Below are 23,220 nucleotides of genomic sequence, written 5' to 3' on the forward strand. Positions count from 1 at the left end.
ACAAATGCTGCGCAGCTAGCGCCATTCGACGGCCAACACCGCGGTTCCTGGTGTGTCCGCTGTGCCGTGCGTGTGATCATTGCTTGTACAGCCCTCTCGCAGTGTCCGGAGCAAGTATGGTGGGTCTGACACACCGGTGTCAATGTGTTCTTTTTTCCATTTCCAGGAGTGTAGTTGCACGGGGGAAATACATGTATGAGGGGTGTTGGTGTGGCATAGAAGAAGCGATCGTGAACAAAGACGTCTTAAACATCCTTTGGAAGGTATACTAATACGTTCATGTGATAACGCGTCTCTGGGAATCTCAGTAACTAACACTGAGTAAATCTGTGAATTCTGTACCCGAAGCGGGCGGACGAAGAAACTGCTTACCGTCAATTTAGTAAGGGTGTCCTGATAACGCTGTGTGTTGTGTATTCGTATGAACCAGACGATGGAAACAAATAGTTCTACATGTACAACTCGACGGCGACGTCTTCTTCACAACTAGATACTAAAGTAGTAAAGTTATGAAGGCGTTTTGCAACGTCAAGTTGGAATATAGTGTATTACACCCGCAGATATGTAAAAGATTAGCATTTCAGCACAAACATTAGTGCTATGAGTAGCACCATTTACATCCTGTACGTAACGAAAGAATATGAATCGGAGCTGAGATGCCAAGACTATCAAACGGATAGAGAATCGATTGCAGTTATGAGAGTCGAAGAACATGAATGGAAGCCGTAGGTGAGAAGGGTTGTAGCATGTCCCTGATGTTATTCAGTCTCTACATTCAACGAGCTGTGAAAGAAACCAGGGAGAGAAAAAAACGAAATTATTTTTTAAAAGCTTTTTATTTTAAAATCTTTTACAAAATAATCTTATCCCCTTCAAAATTCCTTCACAAGTAATGCATTTGGCCCCCCAGGTGCTTCCACTGCTCGATACATTTTTTGTAGACATCTTTAGAAATGGCTGGCATCTCCTACCCCTGTGTTTTACTTTTTTTACTTCTTCAGTGCTGTCAAATCGGTGTCCTTTCATGCCCCTTTTCATGTATGAAAATAGGGAAAAGTCGACTGGAGACAGGTCAGGCGTGTAAGGTGCGTCGGACAGCGGAACCATGCCATTTTCCGCCAAAAACTAACAGGGATGGCAGCGTGCGGAGGTGCGTTGTTGTTGTGGAAGAACCAGTCGCCTGTATGCTACAAATTCGCTGAGCAGAGTCCCAAAATAAACCACTAACCTCTGCCAACTGCTCAATATTCTATCGACGGTCTGTGATCACAAGCACCCGAATTTTTTCAATAGTTTTGTCGCTTCGGGCAGTTGATGGACCTCCAGATCGAGGTTTGTCATCAGTCGAGATGCCGACGTTTTTTAAATAGAGCAAACAGCTCGTACACTTGACTTTTTCCCGAAGGGCCATCTCGGTAAACTGTTTTCAACATTAAAATAGTTTCAGCGGCATTCTTGCCGAGTAGAAAACAAAATTTCACAGCTACGCGATGTTCACTTAAGTCTGCAATCATAAAAAAAACTAAACAAGAAAAAAACGGCGCTATCAAAAACAATCACTGCAGATGAAGAGAACAAGCTAGGTCAACAACACAAAGGCGGCAATGAACTAGCAATGAATAGCGCTGTATACGCCTAGCGAAAGACACGCGTACCATGCTATTCCGCTATTTTTCTATTTTTTTGTGTACCCCTTGCTTAGCTGTGACATTGTAATTCTGTCCGATATGGCTAAGGACTTGGAACAGCAGTTGAACGGAATGGATAGTCTATTGGAAAGGGGATGTGATGTGACAGCCACATATCGCTGAGCAAAATCTGATTATTTTTCAGCTCATTTCTTGGCTTCTTTCGAGGAGTGCTCAAGGCTTGCTAACTCATGAAAAAGTCTTCGAATTCTGAAGAAACGAAATGGCCGAGGTGTTCGACCCATGGTCCGGCTTGACCACAGAAAGTCGGTCACAGAGGCTCTAGGGAAGGGGAACAGGTCCCCAGGGGAATCCATTTTGCTGAAGTGATTGCGCTAAGCCCCTGTTCCACGCTTTGACGGTGGACGCGATTTTCGACTTATAAGTCAGGTTGCGGCAAAGCCACTGCTAGTCCCTAGAGTGCAACTGTGGATGAAGAATTCACTTCGCTCTACGTAGCCGGCCGTTGTGGCCGAGTGGTTCTAGGCGCTTCAATCCGGAACCGCGCTGCTGCTACGGTCGCAGGTTCGAATCCTGCCTCGGGCATGGATGTGTGTGATGTCCTTAGGTTAGTTAGGTTTAAGTAGTTCTAAGTCTAGGGGACTGATGACCTCAGATGTTGAGTCCCACAGTGCTCAGAGCCATTTTTTGAACCTCTACGTAGATCGAAGAATGGGTCGCCATTGCCACTTGACCACATTGAGAACATTCCTTGCCTTTCCCTCTATATCTAGTTATCCAGTCAAATGAGTCTTGCCCACCGTCGTGCTTAGGCGCGAAAAACTGGAACCATGAGTGGAACATAGCTAACAGCTAATACCAACCTTTTGCACGTTAAGACGCTCTCCTATCGCAGAGGGAGGAAGTCTTCCTGTTCCTGGAGCGGATTGGGGCGCACGTATCCCGAGTGTTTGAGTAGGTGCCACATTTCGCATTAGCAGTGTCCTCTCTCTGAGCAGCTCACAATTTGCGGGATTTTCTACCCAGCTTGTGCTGCCTATTTAATGGTATTGTTTCGTGGGTTTGGAGTCGTTTACTTTGCGTTTGGGAGCTGCACGGACTAGGACTCGTTGAAACGTTTCCCAAGCAGACTTGCGCATAGACGAGACAACTCCCCACAGTTTTACCGCGACGTAGTGATTAAAATGAGCTTTTACAGAGCTTTGTGTTCATATATTTCATGTGATGGTTCAAATGACTCTAAGCACTATGCGACTTAACATCTGAGGTCATCAGTCCCCTAGACTTAGAACTGCTTAAACCTAAGTAAGCTAAGAACATCAAGCACATCCATGCCCGAGGCAGGATTCGAACCTGCGACCGTAGCAGCCGAGTCGTTCCGGACTGAAGCCCCTAGAGCCGCTCGGCCACAGCAGCCGGCATTTCATATGACTTTGTTCTCGTTGTGCTGGAGCAATTACTCAGTGAACATTACAAAACTTTATGTTCATTTCGGTGGGAACTAACTCTCTGTCATTTTAATATGTCGTATGTCGAAATTTAGTTATAAACGAATCATTAAACCTCAAGATGAATTGAATCTCAGAAACAAACTATTGTTCTACAAGTGATTTTGGTTAGGCAGCCCTCTAAAATCGGACATAACCACTGCATAAATAATCCGTTTTTCTGCCTTGGCTGTGTTTCATTGCAAAGCAGGTGCCAGCCCGTTTTGTTATGCCTTAGATTTTAGAGTATTTTGATCTGTGATGGTAACTTGTGATTGACGAGTATTGCGCTGAAGTCTTAAAGGAAGGTTTGAGAGACCATGAAAGACAGCCAAGGCAGATAAGGTTCATTTCGACCCTGATGCAGGATATCATTACTGGTACTAGTAAGCGATTATAAGACGATTGGTTGGTTGATTTGTGGAAGGGGACCAAACAGCAATGCCATCGGCCACATCGGATGAGGGAACGATGGGGAAGGAATTCGCCGTGCCCTTTCAAAGGATGATGATGATGTTTGGTTTGTGGGGCGCTCAACTACGCGGTCATCAGCGCCTATACGAAGTCCGAATTTTTACACAGACCAATTCTTTACATAGTCCAACCTAGCCACTGTCACGAATGATGATGGTGATGATACGATGAAGAGAACGCAAACGCCCATTCCCCGGCAGAGAAAATACCCAACACGATCGGGAATCGAACCCAGGACCACGTGATCCAGAGTTAGCAACGCTAGCCACTAGACCACAAGCTGCGGACCCTTTCAAAGGAACCATCCCGGAATTTGCCTTAAGCGATTTAGGGAAATCACGGAAAACCTAAATCAGGACGGCCAGATGCGGGTTTGAACCGTCGTCCACCCGAATGCGAGACCAGTGTGCTAACGACTGAGCCCTCGGAGGTTCGAGCCCTCCCTCGGAAATTGGTGTATGTGTTGCCCTTAGCGTAAATTAGTTTGAGTTAAAGTAGTGTGTAAGCCTAGTGACCGATGACCTCAGCACTTTGGTCCTATAGGAAGTTACCAGAAATTTCCAATTTTCCGAGGACGGTCTTGCAGGAAAGCGCAGTACCGAGGTTCGTCACTTAACACAACGCAACGCCGCTCTTCAGCAGTTCGTGCTTCCTGGTCACGGCATCAGTCCAAACGCAGCCGTTTGCGTTGTGTTAGCGGCTGCCTTCGCATGGGGAGGTATTTCTCTAGTTTGCCTGCATCCAGTCCCCAGCCAGCGTTGAGGGATGACACACAGCGTTGGAGGGAGTCGATTGAGTGTTCACGGATGCCAGACGGAGACGAGAAGGGGCTACAGTGCACTTGGTACACAGTACACCTACCCTCCCTTGTTGTCAAGACGTGGTCGACCAGAACCTTGAAGCCGAGTACGACTGCCCTCAAGCCCCATGCAGTCCAACACCAGGACACTGTCACTTCCATGTTGTTGTTATGGTCTTCAGTCCAGAGACTGGTTTCACGCAGCTGTCCATGCTACTCTATCCTGTGCAAGCTTCTTCATCTCCCAGTACCTACTCCAACCTACATCCTTCTGAATCTTTTTGGTGTATTCATCTCTTGGTCTCCCTCTACGATTTTTACCCTCCACGCTGCCCTCCAATACTAAGTTGGTGATCCCTTGATGCCTCAGCATATGCCCTAACAACCGATCCCTTCTTCTAGTTAAGTTACGCCACAAATTTCTCTTCTCTCCAATTCTATTCAACACCTTCTCGTTAGTTATGTGATCTACCCAACTAATCTTCAGCATTCTTCTGTAGCGCCATATTTTGAAAGCTTCTATTCTCTTCTTGTCCAAACTATTTATCGTCCATGTTTCACTTCCATACATGGCTACACTCCATACAAATACTTTCAGAAACGACTTCCTGACACTTAAATCTATACTTAATGTTAACAAATTTTTCTTCTTCAGAAATGCTTTCCTTGCCATTACCAGTCTACATTTTATATCCTCTCTACTTCAACCATCATCAGTTATTTTTCTCCTCAAATAGCAAAACTCATTAAGTACTTTAAGCGTCTCATTTCCTAATCTAATTCCCGCAGCATCACCCGATTTAATTCGACTACATTCCATTATCCTCGTTTTGCTTTTGTTGATGTTCATCTTATATCTTCATTTCAAGACACTGTCCATTCCGTTCAGCTGCTCTTCCATGTCCTTTGCTGTCTCTGACAGAATTACAATGTCATCGGCGAATCTCAAAGTCTTTATTTCTTCTCCATGGATTTTAATTCCTACTCCTAATTTTTCTTTTGGTTCCTTCACTGCTTGCTCAATATACAGATTGAACAGCATCGGGAAGACGCTACAAACCTGCTCACACCCTTCCCAACCGCTGCTTCCCTTTCATGTCCCTCGACTCTTATAACTGCCATCTGGTTTCTGTACAAATTGTAAATAGCCTTTCGCTCCCTGTATTTTACCCCTGCCACATTCAGAATCTGAAAGAGCGTATTCCAGTCAACATTGTCAAAAGCTTTCTCTAAGTCTACAAATGCTAGAAACGTAGGTTTGCCTTTTCTTAATCTAACTTCTAAGATAAGTCGTAGGGTCAGTATTGCCTCACGTATTCCAATATTTGTACGGAATTCAAACTGATCTTCCCCGAGGTCGACTTCTACCGGTTTTTCCATACGTCTGTAAAGAATTCGCGTTAGTATTTTGCAGCCGTGACTTATTAAACTGATAGTTCGGTAATTTTCGCATCTGTCAACACCTGATTTCTTTGGGATTGGAATTATTATATTCTTTTTGAAGTCTGAGGGTGTTTCGCCTGTCTCATACATTTTGCTCACCAGATGGTAGAGTTTTGTCAGGACTGGCTGCCCCATGGCTGACAGTTGTTCTAATGGAATGTTGTTTACTCCCGGGGCCTTGTTTCGACTTAGGTCCTTCAGTGCTCTGTCAAGCTCTTCACGCAGTATCATATCTCCTATTTCATCTTCATCTGTATTCTCTTCCATTTGTATAATATTGTCCTCAAGGACACCACCCTTCATCACTTCCATATGCCCTACAAATTTGGGTGTTCCAAAATTCAACCAACCATCAAATGGAGACCTCAGGAGGGCGAATTTGGAATTTCTGTCTGTTGCTGATAACTCGGTTTCACCACAGTTAAGTCATTTTCAGTGATTACTCAACATTTGATGCTGTTCATGCCCTTTAGATACCCTGCCAGGCTCTGTAGGCACACTAAACACGAACAATAAAAACGCACTGTGGTGCGCATTCTATCTGTCATAGAGAATTGGAACCCTCATCATGTACATACCTGCTGATACTTGTACCAAGTTGCACATACATTACACACACTATAGTCTTCCGAGTGCTTCACGTTTTTAGCTAGTCGTGTTTGTAATTTGGGCTTGCTTGTTTGTAAGCCTCGAATGTTTCTTCCGTCGCTCTCGCTCACTGCCCTAGAAGAAAGAAAGGGCGTAACACCGTGGCAACCAGAGGCTGTTGCAAACTCCCGCCGCGCGGTCTGGCGCACTGGACTAGCTTTAGGGAGAACGCGGTTCAATCCCGCGTCCCGCCATCCCAATTTAGGTTTTCCGTGATTTCCCTAAATCGCTCCAGGCAAATGCCGGGATGGTTCCTTTGAAAGGGCACGGCCGACGTCCTTCCCCCGTCCTTCCCTAATCCGATGAGACCGATGACCTCGCTGTGTGGTCTACTCCCCCAAACAATCCCCTGTCCCCCCCGTATATGCTGATAAGCCTAAAGGTTATCACAGCCTGTGTTTTCTGTATCGTCTTCTTGTCTCGCGCGGTCTGAGGAGCTCTCTCCGTCGGAAGTTCGAGTCCTCCCTCGTGTGTGTGTGTGTGTGTGTGTGTGTGTGTGTATGTGTGTGTATGTGTATTTGTGTGTGTGTGTGTTTGTGTTTGCGTTTGTGTGTGTGTGTGTGTGTGTGTGTGTGTGTGTGTGTGTGTGTGTCGTTTGTGTGTGTTGTATTAGCATAAGTTAGTTTAAGTTAGATTAAGTAGCGTGTAAGCCTATGGACCGATGACCTCAGTAGGAACTTACCACCACCAGCTTTCAAACTCCCAGGACATTACTCTCCACACGGTAAAGTGCAACACAAACATGTCTTTAGTGTATCTGGCCGATATCTTTTCCAAAGTCCCAACAGAACAACTTAATAACAACAGTAGTTTACGTCACTACCTTTTAACCTTTGCACGAGGAAGAGTCTACATGAAGTCCTATACCTGGAATAATGTTGCCATATTACGTTATAGTAACGTTTGTCTCTGATTCCTTTACAGTGTTTTGTACTCCACACAGTAAAGAAACAGTTCAGAGATGGTGACTGTGTATTCTGTCGTAAAGTGGCATCTGTGAGTCAGTGAGTTTTGGACAATAATATGCATGAAATGGACTTACATGCCTAGAGGCCCAGTATAAATGCAGTGGAACACCTTTGAGATGAGTTACAACGTCGGCCTCGTTCCAGGTGCCAGTGGCAAATCCTCTAGTTTTGGCTCTTGGGGAAGAACGGACTGCCATTCCTCCATGGACATTCAGTCACCTCATTGTAAGTGTCCCCAGAATAGTTCAAGTTGTCGTAAGGGCAAATGTGTACACACCCCATTTTAATGTGCACTAGTCTAATAGGTTTCTGGCTAATTTAGATCAAAGAGTGTTGTGTGAACGTAATCGTAGTTTGTGATATTTCAAGCATTCTCAACCAAACTGATGGTTTACGAGTTTTTGGGTTTGCAGTGGAGTTTACATTTTCTTTTTTTCACGGTATTTCTATAACTTCCCTAATGGTTCTGGTCAGTTGTCGAGTGCAGACTTCGTTGCTCGTCGTTTGGACTCTGTCCACATTGTAAAACGAAGTTGCTGTACTCCATCCTAGCGACTGTTTTCTGAGGCCGGGCCAATCATACACATTTAACAAACAAATAAGACCTCAGCTGTTAACAGTGGTAAGGGACAGTCCACGAGGAACAGAGTAATTGCATGTAAAACATGGTGCATGATCTTCTTCATTCGTATTAGTCGGTAGTCCCACGATAAACCGAGAAATGGCACCTCCATTTCTAATTCCAAATTCTGTAATCATAAGAATGGATTTCCACTCACCATACAGAGCAGATGTTGAGTCACAGAGAGGCACAACAGAAAGACTGCTAAACGTGTTAGCTGTTGGCCAAAAGGCCTTTTTCTAAAGTAGAATCTGTGGCCATGTGTGTGTGTGTGTGTGTGGCAGACGAAAGCTCACATGGTTAGCTGTCTTTCTGTTGTGCCTCTCAGCAAATCAACATCTCCTTTATGTGGTGAGTAGCAACCTGTCATTTCCATAATACTGTCATTATTCCACCCAGGATTTTCCATTGTTTAATTCCACATTCTTATTGATGGCAGCTTCTCTAGGATGTGCGTTTGTTAGCAAGAACCTGACTGTCATTAGTAGTAGTAATGCGTGCACTGATCGTGCTAGGAAACATTTTTCAGCAAAGATGTGTACAAATCCGAGCATGATGACTACGACTCAGATAAAGATTTTGAATATGTTACTGAACGCAAATGTGCTCCAAAAGTTGTTGTTCCTCGGGTAAATGTGAATCACTGTTAAAGAAAGTAAACAATGTTAAGGTGTGTTCCTTACGGTAGTTCGCGAGAATTTACGTGATAGAGTGGCGGATGGAATATTAAGGACCATCCTTCACATTACTTATGTGCTGTAGTAAGGCAACAATAAAATTAATTTTACATTATGCTGAACGACAAATCGATTTTTGAGTTCCCTGTGCTTTATTATTGCAAGAATTGCTAACGCAAATCGTAGTATCATAAATTGAAACAGCTAGTACTTTTTAAATCCGTGTTTTTGTGCAGTTTTACTGCAATGTTTCGTTAACTCGCCCAGGAAATAAACACTGCTAAGTTAATGGTAACCCATATTAAGTGCACTCAGTTTGAAAGTTAACAATGGTAAGTTCCCTTTGATGTATTTTTAAGGGTAACATTTTGAACATTATTTACGATTCAAAAGTCGCTTGTCTAGATATGTTTGAAAACAATGACTTACCTGAATAAAAAATATCACAATAGATGTACTTGAAAACCTTATTTATAATATTTTATTTAAACTTTACTGCGCAATTTCTCAAAACAACCAACTTATCCCTTACCGTTGTTTACGACTGATTCAGATGTAATGGTTCAGTGCTTACAGTTTCTTCAGTCGTATGATTTTCCGATGCCCCAGGCCTACACACATTCACTATAGCACCCACACCACCTCCAGTTCTCTCTCCACCAATGTATAGGCCAGACCACTACCTGCGTCAGTATCTCGTTCACCTCGATCCTAGGCTTGTTGATCTGAGCAATCATCTCTCCCGATTGGAACCCTTGTAGCTGTTAATAACGATCCTGTAGTGCTGGGGTACACGTTCTCTTTTTCTACTATAATGAGAAGGTGGATGTAAAGGTATGGAGCGATTGATTGAACGTGAGTTGGGAAACAATTCTGAAATACATTTATCAAGATTTACCGAGTAGAGACAATCTTAAGAAAACAGCGACAAAATACCAGATTTTTTATAACTACAGACTAGACTAGAACACACTGATGCATCAGAATAAATACCTGAGGCGATATGAAAACACATGAACTAATATCCTTTGATATAGCAGATCCAAAGGATTCATCAATGTATCAATCGTAAGCTTTCTCAGTAATGCACAATAATTGAAAAAAAAACACATGCAGCAGAAAATTAATGACTAACTGCCATTAACAAGAAACTACCCACGAAAGGAAAAGGTCCCGAGTTCGAGTCTCGGTCGGGCACACGGTTTTAATCTGCCAGGAAGTTTCATATCAGCGCACACTCCGCTGCAGAGTGAAAATCTCATTCTGGAACCAAAATATTACTCACTTCTCATATCAACATTAATCTCATAAGCACCAGAAATGGATTTTATGGAACCCTTAAAATGTGGCAAGTCTCAAAGTGGGAAACTTAACAGTTGACGTCAACGCATTAGAAAGACTCTGTTAGGAAAACGGTCATGCCAAGCACTTATTCAAATAAACGTACATTAAGACCAACGCTTCAAAATGCACCTGCTTCAACAATCCATGACAGGCAAATAACATGCGCGCATTAAATGATTCCGTCAAATACATCGTGATTTTAAGTACTTCATTCATTAGACTTTGGAGAATAGTTGTACACTAATACAGTACTCTAAGGTTTAAAAGACAAAACATATCTTCGCTTATTCTGTGCCCGGTGACATGGAGCCAACTTGCTCCCACAATCACAGCATGTTCACACCAGTGGTGTCTCACAGAAATTACACAACTTGCGTCATGTCAAATCTAAAGTGTTTAGTGAGAACAATTTACGTGTGCAACAATAAGAATGCAGTGGGAATGCATTTACATCTGTTGGACGAATGTAAAGGAAACAAACATTCCAAACAGACGTTTCATGTAAGACACATGCAACGAAAATCTGTAACGCAACCATCCGTGTGTGGCGTGTTTATAATTATGTATTATTTATATTTTAGGAAAATTAATCTGTAAAAAACACACAACTTGTCATGAAGAAAGCGTGTAAACCGTCTAAGGATGAATCACAACGATTCGAACCGGTAACGGTGCCCTTTGAGTAATGGAACTGAAAGTAAATCTGTGGCTGGTTGTTGTCCTAACACCGTCACGTATTTGTTTGTATCTACAGTCGCAATTTATTTATTTTGCCTATTTTGCTGTCATAAAACATAATGTTTTTGTTAATTGCTGTGGCACTACTATTCTAAAAATGTAATCGTATTTTTTGATCATAGAATGGCTTCAGGATTGTACTTGTTCCGAAACTAGTACTTAGTAGGCAAAAACATATAAACTGCGACTGTACACACAAACATATACTTTTTCAGTATCGTATTACTTGCTGTTCCATCGGATGTCGGCAATGTGAAATTTCGTGGCGTCCTTGTTTGGGACCGGAAAGAGCTCTTCTTGGTCGGTTTCATGCCCAAAGGGACCTGCCATCAGTGTGGATGCATATTTTGAGACCCTACAGAAGTTGAACAAAAAAATGAAAAACAAAAGGAGGGGAACGCTGACCCGTGGTATGCCACTCCTTTATAACAACGGTAGACCCTAGACTCGTTACCCGTTCATATGATTTTAACGATATACCGTGATTCATCCTCCCTACTTTCCTGACCTGGCACCCTTGGAGTACGATCGTTTCACTAAAATGAAGCATTTCCTAGGTGGACAGCGCTTTTTGAGCGGTGATGAGGTCACGGTGACTGTGAGAAAGTGACTTAAGCAGGTGGAGCGGACGGAATACGATGATGGTATACAAAAGCTGGTGGCCCAGGCTTTAAAAGTGAGTTGATCTCAACAACGATTTTGTGGAGAAATAACAACATATTTTGGCACGTAAGCGCAAGTTCCATTAAAATACAGTCATTTTTATTTTATTTTTAACAGACGTGTTCTTACTTTCTGGATACGTCCCTTGTATGCCCTGATCAAATCACGCAACATTCTCTTGTTTTCAAGTACCGTACCTGTGTTATCGTCAACTACTGATACACGTCATACAAACGAAATCTTATCACGATCATGAAGCCAGTGTTAGGTATAGTGTTTTTTTGTATTGTTCAGCCGTCCGTCTACTGGGACATGTATGTAGATTCCTCGTCAAATATTTCTTTCCATGAAAAAATGTTGAAATATGTGTGAATTCCTAAGGGACCAAACTGCTGAGGTCATCGGTCCCTAGACTTACACACTACTGGAACTAACTTAAACTAACTTACGCTAAGAAAATCACACACACCCATGCGCGAGGGAGGACTCGAACCTCCGGCGAGAGAGGCCGCGCAATCCGCTCGGCATTCTTTCCATGTTTTGATCAACTAATGTTAATGTGGATGTACGTTGACGATGAGCATATGATAAATTATTAAAGGAACTAGGATGATTACTAGGCTGTCGCCGACACGGTCATTATAGTCGTAGGACGAGCTCGGACGGGACATGGAAGAGGTAGGAAATCAGTCACCGCATCTTACAAGGATATTACAATTCGCCTTTCTCTAAAACTAAACTAAACTCAGTCTTGGAAGGTCCAACGGTGCCGACCGGCCGCCGTGTCAACCTCAGCCCACAGGCGTCACTGGATGCGGATATGGAGGAGCATGTGGTCAGCACACCGCTCTCCCGGCTGTGTGTCAGTTTACGAGACCAGAGCCTCTACTCCTCAGTCAAGTAGCTCCTCAGTTTGCCTCACAAGGGCTGAGTGCACCCCACTTGCCAACAGCGCACGGCAGACCGGATGGTCACCCATCCAAGTATTCGCCTTTATCGCTTTCAGAAAAACGCAGATAACGTACACGCAGGGGCCAGAAGAGGTGCAACCAGTGTCTTAACCGCATTATAGGCTACAGTGAGCCATTTATTACATTCTCTTTTGGAAACTTAAACTAGTGCGTTGTTGCCATTTTTCGGGGTACACTCAGCCTTATGATGACAATTGAGGAGCTACTCGACCGAATAGGGGCGGCTCCGGTCAAAGAAAACTATCATAACGATCGGGAGAGCAGTGTGCTGACCAGACGCCCCTCCTACCCGCATCCTCATCTGAGGATGACACGGCGGTCGGATGGTCCAGATGGACCACTTGTGGCCTGAAGACGGAGTGCTTAGTGCTTTAAGTAAAAATACTTCCGTATACACTTCATGATGGTGGGTCTCCATCAAGCAAAAGTTCGCATCAAATGGAGACAGAGAGCCAGAAGAGAGGACCCAAACAATGAGGAAGAAGAAGAGGAAGAAGACAGAAAGATAATAGAATTATACTGGTGCATCGATCATGACATGACTTACTTACCTATGTAGACATAACTTATAAAAACGTATGTATAAAAGTAATTCAGGTGTAGAATAACACCCGCATTTACACACTCTGTTACCAGAGATCTTTAAAAATGTTTTATATTAACATTTGGCAGGAGCAGAGACGGTGTTACCTGCAAGCGGATTCACAGGAAAAGGTCTCTATCACAACAAATGGGTCCAAGCACTAAGGGACTCAGCTGCTGAGGTCATAAGTACCCTAGAACTTAGAACTACTTAAACCTAACTAACCTAAGGAAATCACACACAACCATGCCCGAGGCAGGATTCGAACCGTAGCGGTCGCGCTCTATGACAACAGAAAAATTCGAAAAATGGCTTGCGAACTGCTGTATGGGGGTAAAATATTTAGAAACAGTACGCATGAGCTTGAGAGGTATACGAAGAAAAACTAGAATCAATATAAAGCTAGAGTTTTGTTCCGGGCCGACATTTTGTACCACATACCACTCAATGCAACTGGAGGCATAGCAGAGCGGTATATTTTCCACTCGAATTGGTCCGGGATATTTTTCTCACGAAGCACGCCGTGATTGTCCGCCATTCAAGCTATGCTTTGCTGACGTGGTCTGTGGTTTGAGGAACGACTGGCCGATTTTTGAGACAAGGTACTTCAAGAAGTTTGTCTTTGGCAGATGTACACCGTCTATCTTGACTGTTTGCATTTCTCGACAAGTATTTAGTTTTATTTATATTAAGACGTAGTCTGGAGTGTTCAAGACGGTTGTTCTGTGTTCTGTCGTGTTGTTGAAGGTCGTTCTGTCGTAAGTAGGCAGTAGATCTTCATCAACATTCAGCATGTGCCAGGTGGTAACTTACGCAGGTCTCTGTTGACAGTGTCGATTGTTACGATACACAGTACGGGAGAAAGAGCAGATCCCTTATGGGCGCTTACAAAGAAGGGAAAAACCTTATTATGCTCAGCCATAGAATGAACTTTTAGGATTATTACACATATATTTCACGTTTTTGGTGCAATTTTCATAACGACGAGGTCATTTCGTCCGTGCTTATGGTTTACAATGGATATTATTCGTGGAAAATCAGCGATAATATGTACACAGTAACAATTGTACAACTATAATTTCTTTCGCTTCTCGTACAAAGATATTTTTGTTGAGTATTCTGTTGTGTTCTTATGTGTCGTGAAGCGTTAAAAATTTATCCTTTTTCTTTAGGATGTCAGTGACGTATGGCACATATTTTTTATGTTTTAGTTCTGTTTGTTCATTAAGAATTTTGTTCGGATACGCATCTACTTGGGTGTAGATTTCAAGTTCTTCTTAAATGTTAATAGTGTGTTCTTTGGGTATCCTGTGTAGAATTTTTACTGCTTTTCTATTTTTTCTGGTTTGCGTTTTTGGTTTCGTAGGTGCACGTAAAATGTTGGCTGATTACTTTCGCTGTTCCACGCGTGTTCTTCGAACCTTAGTTTGAAATTTCTACATGTTTGCCTGATGTAAGATTTGCTGCAATCGTCTCAAGAGATTCTATAAATTTCTGAGTTAAGAAAATAGGGATTTTTGGTTTTCCTGATCGTATTTTTGGTTGCAATTTATTATTGGTAGGAAAAATTAGTTTTGCTTTCCTCTTTTTAAATAGATTGTTCGTTTTCTTGCTAGTTGGCCAGTATATGGTGATGTGACTACGGTAGGTTTATTTGTGATTCCTTCCACTCTTTTAAGCGTTATTTCTCTCAGTATATCGTTTGTTTTTGTTTGTCAGTGTACTGTTCGTATAGGGTGAGCACCATTTTGAAGTTCAAAGCATTCTGCTGTACTATATATTCCATTATTTTCTTTCCTTTTGTACTGCAACAATGTCACACTGTGACTTTGTGACTCTGTTACTCATTGCTACGAAGAAGGCATATTACGATGACAGGAGTGTTCGTTCACTATAATGTTTGTTGTGGTGGGTTTTCTATACACGGTTTATCAAAAGATGAGGTCAATCGTTGAAGAGATGATAGAGGACCTTATCTGCAACGCAAAACGTGACCTTCCATTTTTTCGTATTCGTCTCTGTACACGAAAAAAGGTGTGTTTGGGAGATGACGCGTTTGCACGCCGTAATGGACGTGACAGGTTCTTACCAATTGAGTGAGTTTCTTTAGCTGCTATTTGGGTATGATTTTTTAGCTAAGTACAGCATTCGTTGTTACTGATGCAGTGTTTCTTTTGTTCAGCCTTCTATGCAGCTGAATCAGATGGCTTACGCTTAAGCCGTCTGATTCAGCTGCATAGAAGGCTGAACAAAATCAACTGCAAAGATGAGCTCCACGTATGAACATCTACAAAGTTTGCTAACAAGGAATACTGGGACATGCACTTCGTTAACTGGTTTTGCAATGATAACGCGGCCGCAGATGGAAAGGGAGTCTCGAGAGAGCTTCGTGCAACGAAGCCATCAAAGGAAAAATGAAATGAAGTGATCGCGTGGCATTGATGGCCGAGAGGCCTCACCCAAAGAAGTTCAGCCGCCGGGTTGCAAGTCTTATATTAGGTGGCGCCACATTGGGCGACCTGCGCGTCGTTGATGATGGGATGATGATGACAACATCACAACACCCAGTCCACGAGCGGAGAAAATCTCCAACCTGGCTGGGAATCGAACCCAGGCCAGCTGCATCGTAGGTAAACACGTTACCAGTCAGCTAAGCAAACCATCCAAAGATATAGGTATTTCAAGCACTTCACCAACGCTTGGAGGATACAAGAGTGCTACATCTTACGCTTCATTTTGGTCGACCAGGAAATGCTCCAGGTCGTGAAGAAGAAATTCTTAATATTGTAGAAGCACGTTCATATATCAGTAGAAGGCGTCTTTGGTGACGTGTTGGAGTCCTTCATTCACTTGTTTGGCGAATACGTCATCGGCAAGGTCTTCATACATACCATCTGAACGCTGTGCAAGAATAAAAGCCACAAGACCATAGACATTATCTCACACGCTGTCAGTGGTTATTACAGATGATTAATGACCAATCAGATTTCGTGAATCTCGTCTTATGGATTGACGAGTCAGGGGTTCACAAGGAACGATGCTATGAACAGACACAACTTTCTCTTTTATGCTGATGAGAATCGTCGTGTAGCTCGGTCGGCTTCATTCTAATCAGATTCAGTGTTAACCTATGGGCAGGATGTTCTCGATGGTTCACTGTTCGTCACATTCATACTGGACGATAGAATGGGAGTTCTGATTATGTGCATTTCTTAGTAGGTGTGCTTACACCAATACTGGGTGATGTTCTGCTACAGACAGGCCATAACATACGGTATCACCTCGTTGGTACTCCAGCTCATTTCCTGCTACGTGTACAACTATGATTGGACGACCGCTTTTCCAACTTCTTTGATTAAAATGAGCAGTCCCTTTCCTTGGACAGTCCCTATATCTGACACGACACGACTTCCTTCTCTGACGTTTCTGTACAAATTGTAAATAGCCTTTCGCTCCCTGTATTTTACCCCTGCCACCTTCAGAATTTGAAAGAGATTATTCCAGTCAACATTGTCAAAAGCTTTCTCCAAGTCTACAAATGCTAGAAACGTAGGCTTACCTTTTCTTAATCTAGCTTCTAAGATAAGTCGTAGGGTCAGTGTTGCCTCACGTGTTCCCATATTTCTACGGAATCCAAACTGATCTTCCCCGAGGTTAGCTTCTACCAGTTTTTCCATTCGTCTGTAAAGAATTCGCGTTAGTATTTTGCAGCCGTGACTTATTAAACTGATAGTTCGGTAATTTTCGCATCTGTCAACACCTGATTTCTTTGGGATTGGAATTATTATATTCTTTTTGAAGTCTGAGGGTATTTCGCCTGTCTCATATGTTTTGCTCACCAAATGGTAGAGTTTTGTCAGGAATGGCTCTCCCAGGGCTGTCAGTAGTTCTAATGGAATGTTGTCTACTCCCGGGGCCTTGTTTCGACTTAGGTCTTTCAGTGCTCTATCAAATTCTTCGCGCAGTATCATATCTCCCATTTCATCTTCATCTACATCCTCTTCCATTTCTATAATATTGTCCTCAAGAACATCGCCCTTGTATAGTCCCTCTATATACTCCTTCCACCTTTCTGCTTTCCCTTCTTTGCTTAGAACTGGGTTTCCATCTGAGCCCTTGATATTCATACAAGTGGTTCTCTTTTCTCCAAAGGTCTCCTTAATTTTCCTGTAGGCAGTATCTATCTCACCCCTAGTGAGGTAAGCCTCTACATCCTTACGTTTGTCCTCTAGCCATACCTGCTTAGCCATTTTGCACTTCCTGTCTATCTTATTTTTGAGACGTTTGTATTCCTTTTTGCCTGCTTCATTTACTGCATTTTTATATTTTCTCCTTTCATCTATTAAATTCATTATTTCTTCTGTCACCCAAGGATTTCTACTAGCCCTTGTCTTTTTACCTACTTGATCCTCTGCTGCCTTCACCACTTCATCCCTCAAAGCTATCCATTCTTCTTCTACTGTATTTCTTTCCCGCATTCTTGTCAATTGTTCCTTTATGCTCTTCCTGAAACTCTCTAGAACCTCTGGCTCTTTCAGTTTATCCAGGTCCCATCTCCTCAAATTCCCACCTTTTTGCAGTTTCTTCAGTTTTAATCTACAGTTCATAACAAATAGATTGTGGTCAGAGTCCACATCTGCCCCTGGAAATGTCTTACAATTTAAAACCTGGTTCCTAAATCTCTGTCTTACCATAATATAATCTATCTGACACCTTCCAGTATCTCCAGGCTTCATCCATGTATACAACCTCCTTTTATGATTCTTGAACCAAGTGTTAGCTATGATTAAGTTGTGCTCTGTGCAAAATTCTACCACGCGGCTTCCTCTCTCATTCCTTACCCCCAATCCATATTCACCTACTACGTTTCCTTCTCTTCCTTCTCCTACTATCGAATTCCAGTCACCCATGACTATTAAAATTTTCGTCTCCCTTCACAGGCTAAGCGCGACAAAAGCCACTGCAAATGTGAAATGCTCCTACATTAATAACAGGTGTAACCACCTGAATGTTGAATGCAATCATGCAAACGTACATGAATTTTGTCGTATGGGTCGTCAGTTTGTGGAATTCCAGTTCCAGTTCGTCTGTCAGTATAAGGTCGATGCAATCCGATGGTGTCCCATACGTGATCGACTGGAGACAGATCAGTTGGCGGACCAGGCCAACGCAACATGTCGACACTCTGTAGGACATGTTGAATTACAGTAGCGATAAGTGGGAGAGCCTTAACATGTTTGAAAAACACCCTGGAATGGTGTTCGCCGGCCGGTGTGCTACAGTCTGGAACCGCGCGACCGCTACGCTCGCAGGTTCGAGTCCTGCCTCGAGCATGGATGTGTGTGATGTCCTTAGGTTAGTTAGGTTTAAGTAGTTCTAAGTTCAAGCGGACTGATGACCTACATAGTGCTCAGAGGCATTTGAACCATTTGGAATGGTGTTCATGAATCGCAGCACTACAGGTTGAATCACCAATTGAGGTACAAATTTGTAGTCAGGGTGCGCGGGATAAAAGGAGATGTGAGAACTACAGAGGAATCACCCTGCTATGCCACTGTGGAAAAATCAATGAAAAGATCCTGGAGAAGAGAATAAGAAGCAGTATTGAAAGTAGACTGCAAGAGGAGCAGTATGGTTTCAGACCGGGAAGATCAACAACGGACCTCATATTTGCGGTAAGGCAACTGCAGGAAGGGCACTATGAGTACGGGAAGGACTTAATCATGGCCTTTTTAGATATTGAGAAGGCGTATGACAGTATCTGTAGGGACACGCTCTGGGATGTGCTGAACGCAAAAGGGATAGATGAAGAGATAACACGAAAAGTCAGAAGAATGTATGAGGGAAGTGAGAGTTGTGTGAAAGTGGGGAGGGAACGTACTGCATGGTTCAAGCTGGAAAATGGGCTGGGAAAGGGAAGTGCACTTTCGCCTTTATTGTTTATTATTGTTATGGATGAAATCCTACAGCAAGTATCAGATGCAATTGGAGATCATAAAATGAAAGCAGTGCTTTTTGCCGATGACCTGATGTTATGGGGAAATTGCGAGGAGGTGCAAGAGCAGTTAGATGCATGGGAGGCAACGGCAGCTAAAAAATGGAATGCATTTCTCTGCAATGAAAAGTGAAATAATTGTCACAACAAGGAAGAAGAATAGGCCAAATGTGGATATAACTTGTGGAGGGGAAAAACTACAAGTGGTAGAGAACTTCAAGTACCTGGGAAGCATGATTGAAAGTAAGGGGGGAAACGCAATGGAAATAAATGAAAGGTGCAGAAAAGCAGGGCAGTTCTACAAATGCATTAGGGGGCTTATTTGGAGCCAGGAGGTGCCACAGAAATCCAAGGGAATTATATACCGAACCTACTTTGTCCCCATATTGGCATACGGAAGTGAGACATGGGTAATGCACAAAAGCGACAAAAGTAGAATACAGGCTAGTGAAATGAAGTTCCAGAGGAGCAGGTTGAGTGTAACAAGACGAGACAGATTGCGAAATGTGTATGTGAGGGAAAGACTAAAGGAGGAACCAGTACAGGACAGGAAAGAAAAATCAAGACTGCAGTGGTATGGACACATGAAGAGAATGGATGAGGGAAGAATCCCAAAGAGGATGTTTGATCTGCAACTGGAGGGGAAGAGGCCCAGAGGAAGACCAAGAGATAGATGGGTGAAGGGAGTGAAGGAATGTGTGACGAGAAGAGGAGAGAACTGGACGAAGGTGGAAGAGGGGGAATGGTGGAAAGACAGAACACGATGGAGAGGCTTGTGTTCCCGACAGACCCAGCCAGTGGCTGGAAACTGTCCAAGATGATGATGGTGCGCGGGATAACCAAGGAAGTTCTCCAGGTGCTATAAAAATCACAGCCCGCACCATAACTCCAGTTGTAGGTCCAGCATGTCTGGTACGCAGACAGGTTGAGGCTGGAACTCATAGTCCTCCTCCTAAACAACATACCGCCATCAACGGTACCGAGGCAGAACCAGCTATCATCATAAAACATAACACACCTCTACTCCATGCAGTGAGTTCTCACTTGACACCACGGAAATGGCCAATGGCGGTGATTTGGGGTCAGTGGAACGCACGCTACAGGACGTCTGTATCGGAGCTGTCGTTGAAATAACCGACTGCTAACAGTTCGTTGAGTCACTGTAGTGACATCTACTGCTCAGATCGCTCCCGTAGACGCAGTGCGATGCGCGCCGAACACGGAGGTCTTTCCTCTCGGTATCGCCAGGTGGCCCTTCGGAGCCTCTTCTTGTTTCGACCGTACCTTCCCGTGACCACCACTGTCGACAATAATTTGACTGTATCCCTTCCAAGTGTTTCTGTATCACGGAAGCAACATCCAGCATCTCGTTCAAAGTCAGCTGTTGATAACGCGTTTCGTCGCCTTAAAGGCATTCTTGACTAACATCAACTCACTACGCCCAATCACAAAGGTTATTAACGCACTTGATCGTTATAGCACTTATTTAAAGCAAACCTGATTTGCATCCTCATGCCGGCCGGAGTGGCTGAGCGGTCCTAGACGCTATAGTCTTTAACCGCGCGACCTCTACGGTCGCAGGTTCGAATCCTGCCTCGGTCATGGATGTGTGTGATGTCCTTAGGTCAGTTAGGTTTAAGTAGTTCTAAGTTCTAGGGGACTGATGACCTCAGAAGCTAAGTCCCATAGTGCTCAGAGCCATGTGAACCATTTTCCATCCTCATAGTGGCACTACTAACAACTGGCGCGAAATATGAATGGACGCTATCTTTCAGATTTAGAAACACGTCCACCAAATTTCGTAACTCTTGCACAACTCTTTCATAGTGTTGCGATTTTTTTCCGTCAGTGTATAAAGTGCCGTTCTTTGACTTAATAGGCTCTGTGGGCCCTTCGGAAAGAAAATTTTTCGATTTTACAGTTGTGTTAGAGTACGCAGACCTACACTGCAGGCCATTAAAATTGCAGCACCACGAAGATGACGTGCTACAGATGCAAACTTTAACCGACAGGAAGAAAATGCTGTGATACGCAAATGATTACCTTTTCAGAGCATTCACACAAGGTTGGCGCCGGAGGCGACACCTACAACGTGCTGTCATGAGGAAAGTTTCCAACCGATTTCTAATGCACAAATAGCAGTTGACCGGCGTTGCCTGGTGAAACGTTGTTGTGATGCCTCGTGTAAGGAGGAAAAATGCGTACCATAACGTTTTAGCAGAATATGGAACCGGTAGGTTCAGGAGGGTAATACGGAGCGCCCTGCTGGAGCCCAACAGCCTCGTATCACTAGCAGTCGAGATGACAGGCATCTTATCTGCATGGCTGTAACGGATCGTGCAGCGACATCTCGATCCCTGAGTCAACAGATGGGGACGTTTGCAAGACAACAACCATCTGCACGAACAGTTCGATGACGTTTGCAGCAGTATGGACTATCAGCTCGGAGACCATGGCTGCGGTTACGCTTCACGCTGCATCACAGGCAGGAGCACCTGCGATGGTGTACTCAACGACGAACCTGGCTGCACGAATGCCAAAACGTCATTTTTTTTTCGGATGAATCCAGGTTCTGTTTACCGCATCATGATGGTCGCATCCGTGTTTGGCGACATCGCGGTGAACGCATATTGGAAGCGTGTATTCGTCTTCGCCATACTGGAGTACCACACGGCGTGATGGTATGGGGCACCATTGGTTACACGTCTCGGTCACCTCTTGTTCGCATTGACGGCACTTTCAACAGTGGACGTTAGATTTCAGATGTGTTACGACCCGTGGCTGTACCCTTCATTCGATCCCTCCGAAACCCTACATTGCACCAGGATAATGCACGACCGCATTTTGCAGGTCCTTTACGGGCCTTTCTGGATACAGAAAATGTTCGCCTGCTGCCCTGGCCTGCACATTCTCCCGATCTCTCACCAATTGAAAGCGTTTGGTCAATGGTGGCCGAGCAACTGGCTCGTCAGAGCTTGAGCCGCCCTAAGCTACCTATTGTCGCTTCCCTTCGTCGTTCCCCAGCCGGCCACAGACAACTCTATACACTTCCGTGGGGTTAATTAGCGTCCAGTAAATCGACACGTTTCCACAAAGTTTTCATGTAGTGTGAATTACTTTAAAACCATCACCCAACATTAATTATTCCAATACATCCATACTATACCCTCTACAAGATGCATTGTGCCTTTTTTTAGCCCTACTGTTCGCTCAACGTGAGTTAGGTTATCTTTAATGACTTCATGTAAGGAGCACAGCTTTTGCCATCTTACACTATGTATACGATGAGTGTTTGATTCGCTACATTCTGCACTTAGCTGACTGACAATTATCAAGATCTCAACCAGGAATGTTGTGTCCGCAGATTCGAGTCCAGTCACTGTAAAGATGACGATCATCAACGACGGGGATACAGAGGCGCAGGTCCCGCAGATGGAGGCCGTCCGGGACTCCAGCAGTGAGCAACAAGTCCACCGGCTCGCTGTGATCGGGTGCGAGGAGCCGCGGCTCCAGAAGGGGACACCCGTGCAGCGTTTCTTCAGCGGCCGCTGTGTGCTGGTGACAGGAGCCACCGGCTTCGTGGGCAAGGTTCTGCTGGAGAAGCTGCTGCGCTCCTGTCCCGACGTCGACACCGTTTACGCCCTGGTCAGACCCAAGAAGGGACTCAGCGTCCAGCAGCGCATCCAGCACATCCTCTCCAAGCCGGTGAGCTGTACTGACAGGTAGCAAGCTGTCCGAGTGAACTGGGGGACAAAAACACACCACGGAGCAATTATCCAAGTGGGATAGTCATGTCAATAATGCATTGGTTAACGCCTGACCCTTGTGCAAGCTGTTATTCGGCTTGGTACTGAATGGCAGCGTTATTGGATGTCCTTCTGAGGGATATCCAGCCAAATCCTGTCCAATTGGCACATTAAATCGCCAAAATTCCTATATGGTTGGAGGACTATTCCCATAATACCCAGAACGTTCTCTACTGGAGAGAGATCAGGAGATCTTACTGCTCGAGGTAGGGTTTGGCAAGCACGAAGAGAAGGAGCAGAAGCTCTTGGCATGTGTAGGCGGCATTATCTTGCCGAAATACACTACTGTCCATTAAAATTCCTACACCAAGAAGAAATACAGATGATAACGAATATTCATTGGACAAATATAT

The 23,220-nt window shown here is 44.0% G+C and overlaps 1 protein-coding gene across 4 annotated transcripts in view; it reads left to right on the plus strand.

Annotated features, from left to right (window-relative positions):
* Nucleotides 1-23,220, plus strand: part of LOC126418646 (putative fatty acyl-CoA reductase CG5065) — a 244,239-nt gene that overhangs the window by 124,455 nt on the left and 96,564 nt on the right. For all 4 annotated transcript variants that reach the window (XM_050085511.1, XM_050085510.1, XM_050085513.1 and 1 more), the window contains one exon: nucleotides 22,426-22,766. In XM_050085511.1, the coding sequence (XP_049941468.1) occupies nucleotides 22,449-22,766 (318 nt within the window). In that variant the 5' untranslated portion in view covers nucleotides 22,426-22,448. The remainder of the gene's footprint in view (nucleotides 1-22,425; nucleotides 22,767-23,220) is intronic.

This window comes from Schistocerca serialis, chromosome 9 (assembly GCF_023864345.2).
Source record: "Schistocerca serialis cubense isolate TAMUIC-IGC-003099 chromosome 9, iqSchSeri2.2, whole genome shotgun sequence".
Taxonomy (NCBI): Eukaryota; Metazoa; Arthropoda; class Insecta; order Orthoptera; family Acrididae; genus Schistocerca; species Schistocerca serialis.